Source organism: Trachypithecus francoisi, unplaced genomic scaffold (assembly GCF_009764315.1).
Source record: "Trachypithecus francoisi isolate TF-2019V2 unplaced genomic scaffold, Tfra_2.0 Contig00586, whole genome shotgun sequence".
NCBI classification, from domain to species: domain Eukaryota; kingdom Metazoa; phylum Chordata; class Mammalia; order Primates; family Cercopithecidae; genus Trachypithecus; species Trachypithecus francoisi.
The window spans coordinates 5,759,221-5,775,381 of NW_022680749.1; the positions used below are offsets into that span (position 1 = coordinate 5,759,221).

General features: G+C 41.4%; 1 protein-coding gene across 2 annotated transcripts in view; it reads left to right on the forward strand.

Moving 5' to 3' along the window:
* Positions 1 to 16,161, forward strand: part of PAPSS2 (3'-phosphoadenosine 5'-phosphosulfate synthase 2) — a 95,467-nt gene that overhangs the window by 69,929 nt on the left and 9,377 nt on the right. For both annotated transcript variants that reach the window (XM_033215524.1, XM_033215532.1), the window contains one exon: positions 4,859 to 5,064. In XM_033215524.1, the coding sequence (XP_033071415.1) occupies positions 4,859 to 5,064 (206 nt within the window). The remainder of the gene's footprint in view (positions 1 to 4,858; positions 5,065 to 16,161) is intronic.

The following is a 16,161-nucleotide window of genomic DNA, read 5'->3' on the forward strand; positions in this document are numbered from 1 at the left end:
CTCCAGTCAAGGTTGAAAGCCATGGGTGATGTTTCAGCACAGTTCAGGTATTACGTCTTAGTAACAATTGGATACGTTTATGTATTAGAAAGGTTGATAAAGATGATAGGGAAACTACAGTAAATCTGTGTCTACACGTGTAGTGTTGTAGCTACAGGCTTGTAAGATCAGTTGGCATTATCACTTGGCAGAACTCCTTTCTATAAACATCCCACAGATTCGCTTCCTTATTGAGACAACCTGCCAAGGAGTGTTATTTAGTCATTTCAGATTTTCACTCAAGGCCAAGATGAAGGTAGATTAGAGGCTACATTGGTCAGGAATCTAGTGGACAAGAGGAGGTGGCTGCAACAGTGAAACATCCCTTGGATTTCAAGGCAGAATACTTGATGGAAAAGGCAATGTTACAGACGTGTTGCAGGCAGCGCTAGGTTCTTTCAGCACCCTGCTCCATGTTTTGCTTTGCATTTTGCTTTATTTCGGCCAAGTCACTCTTTATCAGCAGAGGCAAATGTCATGGTCTTTCTTTCAGCAATGTTGTCAGTAAGCAATCCACAGAAAGCATGATTTCTAGTGAGAACAACAGCATTCTGAAGGCGTTATTCTTTGTTAGCCTCTCTTCCTTTTCCTCAAATAGTCTATGCGGTGGATTTCATTATCTTCCATCAGCAACCTCCATTAACATAGCGCTTTATAGTTTGCCCCCTGCAGCAACCCACAGAGATAGATGTCATATATTAGCCCATTTTTCCAGTGAGGAAACTGAGTTTAGAAAAGTTGAATGACACACATAGTAAAAGGGAGAACTGCTGACTGAAATTAGTGTTCTCTGCAAAGGACTTAGCTGCTTTAATGCCCAAGAACATTGAAACAAAGAGTTATTTGAATGACAAACCATTACTTTCTGCTCACGGTATCTAATTTGCGGTTTATGAAAGGTCTGAAAGTATATTGCAGGATTTTATGATAGACCAGATTTTTTTATTGCCAGCAGTTGCTGTCTATTTCCGGTCACATTCTTTAGGTTCTAGTAACCTTTGGAAAGTGTTTAAAAGGTGCAAAGTGATATGCCTGGAAAGTTTAGTTTCATAGCTACAGGGGGAGTCTTATGCCCCGAAGGAATAGAACTCTAATCTTTAACTCTGTCAGAGGCCTTCTAAATGTTGCATTGAAAAGTTAGGTTTAAATGGCTTCATTAATCTAGGGCACATTCCCTCAAGTCCATAAATAACTGCATTTGTTTTCTCTGGAGTTAAAAAGTTTTCTTTATTCACCTTCCTTTCATTCTCTTCTGAATCTTGAACTTGAGAACTCTCACAAAATTGTCCCTAATTTTATTTTGTGTTATACGCTTAACCATGAGCCCTCATTTTCTTACCTGTGAGTATAATTGAGAGACTAGCATATTTGTGAGGGCATCATTGTAGGAGGAACACCGTTTTGTACATTTTTTTACATTATCTAGAATCATTGAGAAATGAGATGTTTTTAGAAAGCCAAATTTTATCCCTTTAAGCCGCAGACTGAAAACCAACTACACATTAACTATCTTATTTAGAAACATTTCAAAATAGTCTTACTGAAAAAAAAAATTATTCACTCAAAAAAGAGAGAATATATTCAATATAAAAGAACTTTTAAAAATGACTCTGTCATTATTAGTTTTACCAGTTATTAAACTGGGCACTAAAGTAATGGTGTCCTGAAGATGGGGAGACCTGTGGGATTGTTGGCTCGCACGCTAAAGAACTCCCATAACTCTGTATTTTAGTTTCTGTGTTAGAACCTTGTATGGTCAGGGTTCTCCAGAGAAACAGAACCAACAGGATGTGTATCTGTCTGTCCATCTATAGAGAGATATGCATCTCTCTATATAGACATAGATATAAAAATATATTTAATATATTTAAATAAATTTATATATGCATGTACATATATTAATTTATACACATATACATTATTTTAATAAATTATTATAGAACCTTTTCTCTCTATATATATACATCTCTATATATAACATAGATATTATATCTGAATTATATATTTCTGATGTATAATATATCTGAATAGATAACAATATATCTATGTTATATATAGATATCTACATATTATATAGGTATATAATAAATCTCTTTTTCTCTCTCTCTCTCTATATATACACACACACATATACACACACACACACACACACATACAGAGATTTATTTTAAGGAATTGGTTCATGTGATTGTGGAATCTGGCAAGTCTGAAAACTGGGAGGCTGGAGACCCTGAGAAGACCTGCGGTTCAAGTCCACAGGCTGTCTGCTGGCATAATTCTCTCCTCTTCTGGGGAGACGAGTCTTTTTTTCTTTTTTTTTTGAGACGGAGTCTCTCTGTCCTCCAGGCTGGAGCTGCAAGCTCCACCTCCCAGGTTCACACCATTCTCCTGCCTCAGCCTCCTGAGTAGCTGGGACCACAGGTCCCCGCCACCGCACCCGGCTAATTTTTTGTGTTTTTTTAGTAGAGACGGGGTTTCACCGTGGTCTCTATCTCCTGACCTTGTGATCCGCCCGCCTCGGCCTTCCAAAGTACTGGGATTACAGGCATGAGCCACTGCGCCCGGCCGAGTCTTTTTTTATTTAATTAGGCCTTTGACTGATTGGATGAGGCCCACTCACATTCTGGAGGGTACTCTCTCTACTCAAAGTCTACTGATGGAAATGTTAATCCCATCTAAAAAGTACCTCCACTGAAACATCTAGAATAATGTTTGACTAAATATCTGAGTACTGTGTCCTAGCTAAATTGATATATAACATCAACCATCACAGTTTCTATGTGTATTTTTTCAGTAGTTTTCCTTTCTCTTCCTTTGCGGTCCAGCTGTCATTTGACATTTCTTGCTGCTGAAGATGTAGCTTCTCTGAATACCACATTCGATGCCTTCTAATTTGCTGTGCTGTATACTGAGAAATCAGAACACCTTGTTTATTTAAATTCCTCTTAAAGCAAGAGACTCAGCATAATGGTGAGAGGGGCTTAAACGCCAGAGAAAGCGCATGTGCGTTAATGACTTGATGTCATTTTTCACTCCTCTGTGTTTCTGGACAGATGATTCTCAACTGTGGTTGCACTAGCAAGACCTGTGATGCCCAGATAAGTGAGATTACCAGTCTCTTCAAAAATATTTAGGAAAGAGGGAACAGGAGGGGGAAAAAAAGGTGATTTTATGCTGAAACCACTATGAATAACATCAGGAGGACTGCTTGTTTGGGATACCATAGATTAGTGGGGTTTGTTTTGTTTTTTTGAAACAAGGTCTTGCTCTGTCACCCAGGCTGGAGTACAGTGGAGTGATCAGGGCTCACTGCAGCCTCATACTCCTGGGCTCAAGTGAACCTCTTGCCTCAGCCTCCTGAGTAGCTGGGACTACAGGTGCATGCCAGCATGTCCAGCTAATTTTAAAAAACATATATATGTATATATATAGATATACATACATACACACACACACACATTTTTTTGGTAGAGATGAGGTCTTGCCATGTTACCCAGGTTGGTCACAAACTGTTGGCCTGAAGCCATCCTCCCATGTTGGCCTCCCAAAATGCTGGGATTATAGCTGTAAGCCACTGCACCTGGCTGAAAGTACATTTTTACAAGTGCATGAAATGGGTACAGAAAACAGAATGAATAAGATCTAGTATTTGATAGCACAACAGGATGACTATAGTGAATAATAATTTAACCGCTGGACATGGTGACTCACACCTGTAATCCCAGCACTTTGGGAGGCCGAGGTGGGTGGATCATGAGGTCAAGAGATCGAGACCATCCTGGTCAACATGGTGAAACCCCGTCTCTAGTAAAATACAAAAATTAGCCGGGCGTGGTGGCACATGCTTGTAGTCCCAGCTACTCGGGAGGCTGAGGCAGGAGAATAGCTTGAACCCAGGAGGCAGAGGTTGCAGTGACCCAAGATTGTGCCACTGAACTCCAGCTTGGTGGCAGAGCAAGACTCTGTCTAAAAAATAAAAATTAAAAAAAATTTAGCTGTACATTTAAAAATAACTAAGAGGATAATTGGATTTTTGTAACACAAAGGATAAATGCTTGAGATGATGGGTACCTCATTTACCCTGATGTGATTATTATGCATTGTATTCCTGTATCAAAATATCTTATGCACCCCATGAACATATACACTGTGTACCCATGAAAGTTAAAAATTAAAGAAAAAGGTGAATGAGATATTACCCAGATTGTAGTTGATTAATATTAAAAAAGAGAAACATACAACTGTCATGAGTAACTTATTATACAAAAAAATGCATATTCTCATTCCCATAGATTAATATCAATCATCTGATTTTTTTTCTTTCTTTTCAATTCAGTGTGTTGGTATGCAGATAGAGCCTAAACAGACAATGAAATAAAAGACTTGCTTAACGTTCTTATGAGGTTCATTTCCAAGAAAGACTAGAGAGTTTTGTTTTGGTTTGTTTTGCTAGCTTAATTTTATTTAATTGGGTTTTGGAAAACTTTAAACTCCCTACTGCATTGAGGTCAGGACTTAGATTTGAAAAGGGAACCCACAAAGAGGTGTGTCCAAAGTTAGATCAGTTTATGGAGGCCACCTCCATGATTTGAAACTCAACCCACTTTTCACATATGCTCCTTTTGCTTTGGGAAGCCCTTCAAGGACTTGTCATCATGAAATCTAGAGAAACTGGTGCAGCTAATTCAACTACTTGGATGTGGGTCTTAATGCTTCTTGAAGGAAATGTTTGGAAGGGGCATTGTGCACATTTGAGTCATGCTTCAAGGATGGTGCACCTTGTGTCTAGTTTTCATGCATCACATGGCTCTTTCCACAGATGGCGTGATCAACATGAGCATCCCCATTGTACTGCCCGTCTCTGCAGAGGATAAGACACGGCTGGAAGGTTGCAGCAAGTTTGTCCTGGCACATGGTGGGCAGAGGGTAGCTATCTTACGAGATGCTGAATTCTATGAACACAGAAAAGAGGAGCGCTGTTCCCGTGTTTGGGGGACAACATGTACAAAACACCCCCATATCAAAGTAAGTCACAAAACCTTTGAAAGGACTTTCTTGATCTATTTCAACTGAGAAGAAAAATAACTTTTTAATTCCTTTGCAAAGGACGTAGAAAAACTGGGATTAGGTGGAAGAATATATTTCTAAGGTAGGGTTTGCAGGCTTTGCCTTGGGAGATGTTTTTAGAAAGGTGCAAAGAAATGTCTTTCTGTTTGAGGTCTGGTCTCAATGATCTCTTGAGTCCTCAGATTCTGCAGTGGCTGGCATCCTCAGCTAAATGGAACCAGATAAGTAATTTAGTCTGACAACATTAGTAGAAGAACAAAATCATAGCTGTAGCTATGCACAAAGCCATAACTAGAGCTTGCAGCCCTGTCCATCTTGAAAATGCACAAGGAAAATAAATATCTTCATAAAGAATGGGCCCAACCAAACACTGGAACAAGAACTCAGAGTTCATGCTCTGTGGCTAGTGAGGGAGTCAGTGATATTCTCTCAGTAAACACAAATCAGCACAGATAGTGGCAGAGTTTCCAGAGGAAACATACCACGTTTTTGTCACTGGGTTTTTAAAATTTATTTTATATATTTATTTATTTTTTGAGACGGAGTCTCGCTCTGTCGCCCAGGCTGGAGTGCGGTGGCGCGATCTCAGCTCACTGCAAGCTCCTCCTTCTGGGTTATGCCATTCTCCTGCCTCAGCCTCCCGAGTAGCTGGGACTACAGGTGCCCGCCACCATGCCCGGCTAATTTTTTGTATTTTTAGTAGAGACGGGGTTTCACCGTGTTAGCCAGGATGGTCTCAATCTCCTGACCTCATGATCCACCCGCCTCAGCCTCCCAAAGTGCTGGGATTACAGGCGTGACCACTGCGCCCGGTCCGTGGATATTTTAAGGTTGAAAAAAATGTGTTCATCTGATAGGATCAGGTAGGGTCTATCATGCCTAAAGGCAAAGTACACTAACTCCTCAGACTCCTTCACAGCTTCTAATTACTGTTGGTGATGGGGTGGTGTGGGGTTTTATGAAGTTGCTGGCTGTGGTTCATTTCCCGCAAAGAAAAACAAGTGAAATTGAATGCCAAAACCATCCCTCATCCACGATAAGAGCAGTAGGGTGGAAATGAAAAAAGTCATATACTACTAATTTGACTTCTCAAATCTCCCAGCATGTCCCTTTCAGCATGTTCACAGGAAGAGAGAGCACTGTCAGACCCAGGAGACTCTAAAAAGCCTGGGATTAGACAAGGCATGCCCTCCCTCTGGGCCTCAGTTTCTTTATTTATAAAAGGAGAGGCCAGGCTGGGTGCGGTGGCTCACGCCTGTAATCCCAGTACTTTGGGAGGCTGAGGCCAGCACATCACCTGAGGTTGGGGGTTCGAGACCAGCCTGGTCAACATGGTGATACCCTTTCTCTACTAAAAACACAGAAATTAGCTGGACGTGGTGGCAGGTGCCTGTAATCCCAGCTACTTGGGAGGCTGAGGCACAAGAATTGCTTGAACCCAGGAGGCAGAGGTTGCAGTGAGCCAAGCTGCCACTGCACTCTAGCCTGGGTGACAGAGTGAGCAAGACTCAGTCTCAAAAAAAAAAGGGGGGGGGGAGGCCAGACTCAAAATAACCGGAAGATCTCTTCCAGCCTCATGACCCTGTCAAAAGATAGGGCTTCTTTTGGCCTTCGTTTTTGTTACAAAATGTTCCAAGATAGGAAAGACCTTTTTAAGGTCCCTGTTTGTGGCCTCTGAAGGCCTTCTCTATCTGAACACAAAAGTCAATGGCAAGCAAAGCAGCTTTTTCATTTATCTTTTATTTTTAAAAAATTATTATTATTTTTTGAGATGGAGTCTTGCTCTGTCATAATCATATAGGTTTGGGGTTTTATCTTTACTCAGTGACTGAAAGAATAGTAGCCTTTGGTTATGGTTATGTCAGCTCAGATATTTCTACCTTTTGGGTCTGATATTAGCATACATAGGACTAGCACTAAAAAAACCTGAAGAGTTTCTTAAGTGATTACAGGCATACCTCGTTTTACTACGCTTCACTTTATCGTGCTTCACAGATTTTTCTTTCTTTCTTTCTTTCTCTTTCTTTCTTTCTTTCTTTCTTTCTTTCTTTCTTTCTTCTTTCTTTCTTTCTTTCTTTCTTTTTTTCTTTTTTTCTTTCTTTCTTTCTTTCTTCTTTTCTTTCTTTCTTTTTAACAAATTGAAGGTTTGTGTCAAACCTGCTCTGACTCTGTGAGTGCCATCTTCCCAGCAGCACGTGCTCATTTTGTATCTCTATGTCACATTTTGGTGATTCTTATGATATTTTAGATTTCTTCATTATTGTTATGACCTGTTCTGGTGATCTACGATTCGTGATCTTTGATGTTACTATTGTAATTGTTTTGGGGTACCACAAATTGCACCCATATGATGGCAAACTTAATTGATAAATGCTGTGTGTGTTCTGCCTTCTCCACTCACTGGCCATTCCCCTATCTCTCTCCCTCTCCTTGGGACTCCCTATTCCCTGAGATCCATCAATATTTGAATTAGGCCAATTAATAACCCTGCAGTGGCCTCTAAGTGTTCGAGTGAAAGGAAGACTCACACATCTCTCACTTTAAGTCAAAAGCTAGAAATGATTGAGCTTAGTGAGGAAGGCATGTAGAAAGTTGAAATAGGGCTCAGGCGTGGTGGCTCACACTTGTAATCCCAGCACTTTGGGAGGCCAAGGCTGGCAGATCACCTGAAGTTGGGAGTTCGAGACCAGCCTGACCAACATAGAGAAACCCCATCTCTACTAAAAATACAAAATTAGCTGGGCATGGTGGTGCATGCATGTAATTCCAGCTACTCAGGAGCTTGAGGCAGGCAAATTGCTTGAACCCAGGAGGCAGAGGTTGCTGTGGGCCGAGATAGTGCCATTGCACTCCAGCCTGGCAACAAGAGCGATACTCCATCTCAAAAAAAAAAAAAAAAGAAAGAAAGAAATTTGAAATAGGCCTCCTGGGCCAGTTAGCCAAGTTGTAAATGCAAAGGAAAAGTTATTGGAGAAAATTACACACAGTGAGCAAGCAAATGATAAGGAAACAAAGCAGCCTTATTACCAACGTAGGGGTCACGGGTAAACTTCCTCTTCACCCCCTGAAGTTTTGCTGAAAAGGCAACCAACAAAAGGCAGATTAATAAGAAAAGGCATCCAGATTTATTAGTGCACACAGGGGGAAAATCACAGAGTGATTATTCCTTACCCCTGATGGGGTAGAGAAGCTTGTATACCATCCTGAGATTATAGAAAAAATGAGGGCTCAGAGGATGGCCAAAACCAGGTTATGGCAGTAAATTAGGTTATGCTGGTAAGACAGGTTATGGGAGGGAGAGAAGAGAAGGCCTGGGTAGCAAAGATGGTCTTGTTATATAGATGACATGAAATTTTAAAGGTAAATGTTTCTTTCAGACCTTTAAATGTGTCAGAGTCTCGATTAATGTTTCCTACACCCAGCAAGGGAAGGCCCTTAGAGAAAGCCTAGCTGTATCAATGTAGATTTTCTCTTCAAATGCAAATGTCCCCCACAAAAGGCAGATTTTTAGCTATTTTTGTATTTTCCAGCCCTTCTGAGTAGCCGTCTTAAACTGTGTGAAGGAAATATATTTTGAGGTAAAGTATTTTGGTTTCCTTAACAGATATGGAGAAGGTTTGAGTGGTCTTGTCCAACTAGCTACAACAGTCCCTTAAGCCAAAACACCGAATTCAGAGCAAAGCCCTAACTCTCTTCAGTTCTATGAAGGTTGAGAGAGGTGAGGAAGCTGCAGAAGAAAAGTTGGACGCTAGCAGAGGTTGGTTCAAGGAGTTTAAGGAAAAAATCCATCTCCATAATGTAAAAGTACAAGGTGAAGCAGCAAGTGCTGATGTAGGAGCTGCAGCAGGTTACCCAGAAGATCTAGCTAAGATCATTGATGAAGGTGGCTACGCTAACAACAGATTTTCAGTGTAGAAGAAACAGCCTTCTATTGGAAGAAGATGCCACCTAGGATTTTCAGAGCTAGAGAAGAGAAGTCAATGCCTGGCTTCAAAGCTTCAAAGGACAGGCTAACTCTCCTGTTAGGAGCTAGTATAGCTGGTGACTTTAAGTTGAAGCCAGTGCTCATTGGCCATTCTGAAAATCCTAGGGTCCTTAAGGATTATGCTGAATTTACTCTTCCTGTGCTCTATAAATGGAAAAACAAAGCCTGGATGATAGCACATCTGTTTATAGCATGGTTTACTGAATATTTTAAGCCCACTATTGAGACCGACTGCTCAAAAAAAGGTTCATTTCAAAATATCACTGCTAATTGACAGTGCACCTAGTTACCCAAGAACTCTGAGGAGATGTACAAGGAGATTAATTTGTTTTCATGCATAACACCATCCATTCTGCAGCCCACGGATCAAATAGTAATTTCAACTTTCGGGTTTTATTGTTTAAGAAATACATTTTGTAAGGGTATAGCTGCTCTAGATGGTGATTTCTCAGATGGATGTGGGCAAAGTAAACTGAAAAACTTCTGGAAGGGATTCACCTTTCTGGATGCCATTAAGAACATTTGCGATTCGTGGGAAGAGGTTAAACTATTGACGTTAATGGGAGTTTGAAAGAAGTTGATTTCATCCTTCATGGATGACTTTGAGGGGTTTAAGACTTCAGTGGAGAAAGTAACTGCAGATGTGGTGGAAATAGCAAGATAACTAGAATTAGAAGTGGAGCCTGAAGAAGTGACTGAATTGTTGCAATCTCATGATAGAACTTGAAAGGATGAGGAGTTGTTTCCTATGGATGAGCAAATAAATTGTTTTTTTGAGATGGAATCTACTCCTGGTGAAGATGCTTTTGAAATGGCAATAAAGTATTTAGAATATTATGTAAGCTTAGTTGATACAACAGTGGCAGCCTTTGAGAGGATTGACTCCAATTTTGAAGGAATTTCTACCATGGGTAAAATGCTATCAAGCAGCATCTCATGCTACAGAGAAATCTTTCATGAAATAAAGAGTCAATTGATCTGACAAACTTTATTGTTGTCTTATTTTAATAAATTGCCACAGCCACCTCAGAGTTTAGCAACCATCACTTTTATTTGTCAGCAGCCATTAACACAAGGTAAGATCCTCTACAAGGAGAACGATTACAACTCTCTGAAGGCTCAGAGGATCATTAATATTTTTAGCAAAAGGTACTTTTAAATTAAGATAGGCTGGGCGTGGTGGCTCACCCTGTAATCCCAACACTTTGGGAGGCCGATTGTTTCAGCCCAGGAGTTTGAGATCAGCCTTGGCAACATGGCGAAACCCTCTCCCTACTAAAAATACAAAAAACTAGCTGGGCATGGTGGTGCGCACCTGTAGTACCAGCTACTCAGGAGGCTGAGGTGGGAGGATCACCTGAGCCTGGGAAGTCAAGACTGCAGTGAGCTGTGATTGCATCAGTGCACCCCAACCTGGCTTATAGGAGTGAGACCCTTTCTCAAAAAAAAAAAAGTTTAGATATATTACATTTTAAAGACATAATGCCATTGCACACTTAATAGACTATGGTATCGTGTAAACATAACTTTTAAAATGCACTGGGAAACCAAAAAATTTGTGTGACTTCCTTTATTACAATATCTACTTTATTGCAGTAGTCTGGAACTGAACCTGCAGTGTCTCTCAGGTATGCCTGTATTTTTTTCATCATTCCTTACAATGTATGCTGGCAGATGGAACTCAGAATTTTAGAATTTCTTAGAAGCCAGGGAGAATGGTGGCATGACTTGTGGCTTTGACAATATTTTCAGTGACTCTGTACCTTTAGGTTATTAGAGGGACTCAATAAACATTCCCAGGGAGCTAATGGTGAGAAATGAGCTTTGAATAACCAGAGAGACAAAGCCACTCACTCTGTAGACATTTTGTGCAAAAGTGAGAGAGATTGATGAAGATTGTTGAAGATTGTTGCATGTACCAAACACACAAGTTTTATTGGCAAAATAATTCTTTTCGTTGTGTCCTTTTTTTAGCACTCTGAAACCCACAAAAACACTTTAACACAGGTTTTTAGAACCCCACAGCTTCCAAAAGTAATTACTTCCAAAAGTATAATCCTGGGCCTTATTCTATTTCCATGTGGCACTGGGAATGATATTTGCAAGGAAAATAGAGTCACTAAGAAATGGTCGGCCTTTATTACAGAGCTTATCACCAACGTCATTCTTGACCTTCCATTCAAGGCATCCAACCCTCTGTTTGGCGTCACTAAATATAGAACCATGTGCCATGCGCTCAGATGAAATTATCACGAGGAGCAGGTGAAACTAATGCTTGCTGGGGCTTTGTAAACTAATGTAAAACTAATGCTTGCTGGGGCTTTGTTGCCTTTCATCCATGGCTCCCAAATATTTGTCAAGTAGTAATTTTTTTTTTCACAGTGCTCTTGGTGAGGTAACTGAGAATCATCACGCCTGTTCTGCACTCTACATTTTCTTGTACAAACCAAGAGACCAGAATGTGACCTCTCAGTGAAAGACAGGAAGGAGAGTTTATAGCCTTTAGCTCCACAATGAAAACCGTATGGTTAGTTATATCAGCAGAATCACCTGAGGAGCTTTACAAATCAGCCATGACTGGATCCCATCCTCACAGATTTTTCATTTAATTGGCTTTGAGTCACATCTGATTATTGAGGGGTGGGTAGTTAAAGCTCCCCGTGATTCTAATGTGCTGTGAAGGTTGAAACTATTGACTTAAATAATTGTTTGGAGCTATTTTCTTTATGGCCCCTCCTGCATATATCCTGCAAGTGCCTCAAACTCAACATGTTTAACCTCCCCCCAAGCCTGTTCCCCCTACTATGTCTCCTATCTTAGTGACAGCTTCACCATCCAGATGGTGGCCTGTGACCAAAACCTGGATGCCATTCTTGCTTCTCTCTTCTCCCCTTGTCCATTCAGTCACTAAGTGCTGCCAAATATAGCTTTCGGGTATTGCTTGAATTCGTTCACTCCTCTTCTATTCCATCTCGGGTCAGGACATTTCAATTCTTCCCTCTCTCTTTTCTTACTCCCCCCTAATCTCCCACTCTTTAGTTAGAGTGAATTATTCAACCTTTCTTTGGAAGCCCCTTTATTAAGATACGATTTACCGCAAAGCCTCTTGCCGCCACCAGCTAACACATTCCCTCATCCAGTTCTTCCAGAGCTGGTCATTCGATCATGCTCTCTCTGACTTTTGCACATACTCATCCTTCAACCTGGCACGCTGTTTCTTCCACCTCTGCCTCCAGACCTTATTACCTCCTTTCAGAAGTCAACGCCGACTCCCATGACACATGAGCATGACTGAGTGCCCCTTCTTTGTCCTCCCAGAGTAATTTAGACTTGCCCCTTTCATACCTGTGATAGATGAAACTGAAACGTCAACATGAGGGCCACTGATGAGAGGCAGTGAGTGCAGTGGTGAGAAGAATCTGGTTTGCAGGAGTCTGAGATTTGGGTCTTGGCTTTGATATGAAAGCTCTGTGCATTTGAACTCTGCCACTTCCCCTCTGTAAAACGGCCTTCTCTTCTGAAAATGAGGACATTAAATCTACATTACCTCCAGGTTCCTTAAAGCCCCAGATTCTGTGAAGATGATTGATATCACAGATATGAATGTGTGTGTGTGTATATATATTCTCCTCTTGTATGCATTAGTTTTTCTTCTCTTTGATTCTGTTCTCTGCACTCTTTCATCATGACCTTATCTTCCTGAACCCACCATTTCCTTCCTTCTTTCTGGTTACTTTCCCTTCTCTCTGCTCCCTTTTTGCATTCTTTGTCACCTTCCCACCCTCAGCTGCTCCTCCTTTTCCAAATAGTGCATTCCCTCATCTCCAGATTTGCTTTTGAGTCTTCCTCAAGAATTGGCCTCTTTGAGCCTATTTATAATAGCTTTCTTAGTCTTTACTTAGGTGGTTGAGCTTATCCTCTCCTTTATGCATTCTTGTGTGTAATTTTGAGCCCAATTCCCTATTTGCTACTTCACTGGGCTCCTGAAACCTGCTCCTCATTCCTTTTCATGCACCCAGTTCTGCAAATCCTCTAGCTGTGGCCCTGCTGCTGTCTTTGGCAGGAAGCTTGAAAGGGGCTGGGAACTTCTAGGCCACAAAGCCCTGGGAAATTAAGCAGAGCCTCTGGATCTCCCTTCCTGACAGCTGTACATAGTTCTGGTGATAATTGGGCCACCTTAGGGATAGAGATGCACCTTGTACCTCCCCATCCCAGAAATGCCAAACTCATAGTTTTAACATTTCTCTTCAAACAGAAAGGTTTTTAGGCTGGATGCTGGATGAATTTGGTTTGATGCCCTCGTCACCAATAGATAGAGCAATATAGGGTGGACCCCTAGTGTCCAGAATAAATTACTGCATCCTCCGGGGGTTGGTGGTCAACTCTCAAAATTGTGTTGTGTCCAACTCTAAGCAATGAGGAGAAAGTATATGTATAGGTATGGATATTTGAAAATATTCTTGAATTATTTGAGCACAGAGTTTAGAAAAGAGGCCATGAAAACACATACAAAAACCTCGAATAATTGCCTTCTGTCTACCCCAGGGTTTCTCAGCCTCAGCACTGTTGACATTTTGGACTAGACAATTCTTCACTGAGAGGGCAGTTCTGTGCAATGTAGGGTACTTAGTGGCATCCCTAGCCTCTGTTCACTGGATGCCAATAGCACTTCAGTTGTCACAGTCAAAATTATCTTCAGATGTCAAATGTTACCAGGAGTGACTAAATCAGCCTCTGTTTAGAACCACTGCTGTATCCCCATACCCCACTCCCTGAACCTCTCTGGAATGCAAGTCATAGTAAACCCCAATATCTGACCATAACGGGGATGTGAACCAGGTCCACCATCACTAGCTTCGTGTCTTCCTACTAGGTGTCTCAAATCAGCTTTCTCTCACTCACTCTTGCCTCCCTCTTCTCTGTAACATTTCAGGTAACCAAGTTGTGTTTGGAAAGTGGTGAAAAGTCTATGGGGTTTCATTAGGGGAAGGATTGTAGAACCATTACATGTTTGAGGAGTAAGATTGACTGTAAGTATGTAAGTATTTGTGTCAGTGACTACGAGAGGCACACCTCTGTAACTGATTATACTTCAATACCAAATGGAAAATATTTAAACTTATAGGAAAAAACAAAGGTTGCCATATTTTCCTTTTCTTTTTTCTTTCCTTTTCCTTTTTTTTTTTTTTTTTTTTGAGACAGAGTCTCGCTCTGTTGCTAAGGCTGGAGTGCAGTGGCACGATCCCAGTTCACTACAACCTCCACCTCCCAGGTTCAAGTGATTCTCCTGCCTCAGCCTCGTGAGTAGCTGGGATTACAGGTGCCTGCCACCATGCCCGGCTATTTTTTGTATTTTTAGTAGAGACGGGGTTTCACTATATTGGCCAGGCTGGTCTGAACTCCTTACTTCGTGATCCGCCCACCTCAGCCTCTCAAAGTACTGGGATTATGGGAGTGAGCCACTGTGCGCAGCCATGTTTTTCTTTTTCGTTGGTTTGACCATTCTTCAACCCTGGCTCACCCCTAATATTTGTGGGGTCCAGAGCAAGAATATAAATGGAGATCCATACATCATATTTAAAAGTTACATGTATAACTAACAAACTGCTAAATAAAATATGTTCGATCCTTCTACTTTGACAACTGTGCCTTGATCACAAACTGGAAAGCCAGGTTCAAATGTAGAGACTTCTGGGTTCTGCATCAGAATATGGTAGTGTGTGGAGAGTTGGCCCTTGGCCTTTCACCAACTCTCCCTTCTCCTTCTATGCTTGGCCTCTTCCTGTGCTATGTGGGTCCTCTGGATTGATTTGTGGGCATCCCGGGCTGCATGGCTGAGCTCTCTCCACAACCTCTACAGACCCTCCCTGCTTGGCCCGCCTTCAGAACTAGGGCTGCTCTGAGTGTGTGGTCCACCCTAGAAAGATGGGTTGGGAGATGAAGCTCTTCCAGGCCCTAGCAGCAAGCTCAGAGTTGATTGGGCAGGAAATTCTAGAGTTCTGGGTACCCAGATTGTGATCAAAAGAGTAGGTGATGACTCTGGGTGGGTCTTCCCACCAAGGGTCTTCTTGCCTTTATGGGATGGACACAACAAAAGGGGGCCAGAATTGGGCCATCTAATGTGTGGAACACCATGAAAGTGGTTCTCCTAGAGATCTCCAGGTGCTCTTCACACCCACCTTTCCTGAAGTCACATTTTCAGCTGAGACTGGGAATAGAAAAGTGATTGCTAGTAACCTCAGTGAAATCCTCAGTGAGTTAAAAAAATGGTGGTTCCTCTAAAAAAAAAAAAAAAATTAGAGTAAGAAACATAAAATTTATCATCTTAACCTTTTGTAAGTGTGCAACTCAGTAATGTTAAGCGTATTCACATTGTTGTGAACCAAATCTCCAGAACTTTGTCATCTTGCAAAATGGAAGCTCTATACCCACTGAACAACTCCCAGGTCAGCCATGGTGGCTCACGCTTGTAATCCCAACACTTTGGAAGGCTGAAGTTGGAGGATTGCTTGAGCCCAGGAGTTTGAGACCTACCTAGTTATCATAGTGAGACCCTGTTTCTACAAAAAAAAAAAATTAAAAATTAGCCAGGTGTGGTGGCGTGCTTGTAGTCCCAGCTACTTGGGAGGTTGAGGTAGGAGAACTGCATAAGCCCCAGAGGTGGAGGCTGCAGTGAGCTACTGCATGCCAGCCTGGGTGACAGAGCGAGATCTGTCTCAAACCAAAACAGAAACAAAAGCAGCTCCCCTCTTCTTCCTTCCTCTAGCCCCTGGTAACTACCATTCCACTCTCTGTCTCTATGAATTCGACTACTTTAGATACCTCATATAAGTGGAATCATGTAATATTTGCTTTTTTGCGACTAGCTTATTTCACTTAGCATAATGTCCTCAAGGTTCAGCCATGTTATAGCATGTGACAGGATTTCCTTCCTTTTAAAGGATGAATGATATTCCCTTGTATGTATATACCACATTTTATTTACCCACTCATCCATCTATGGACATTTGGGTTGCTTCCACCTCTTGGCTATTTGAATAGTGCTGCTATGAACATGAGTATACAAGTAT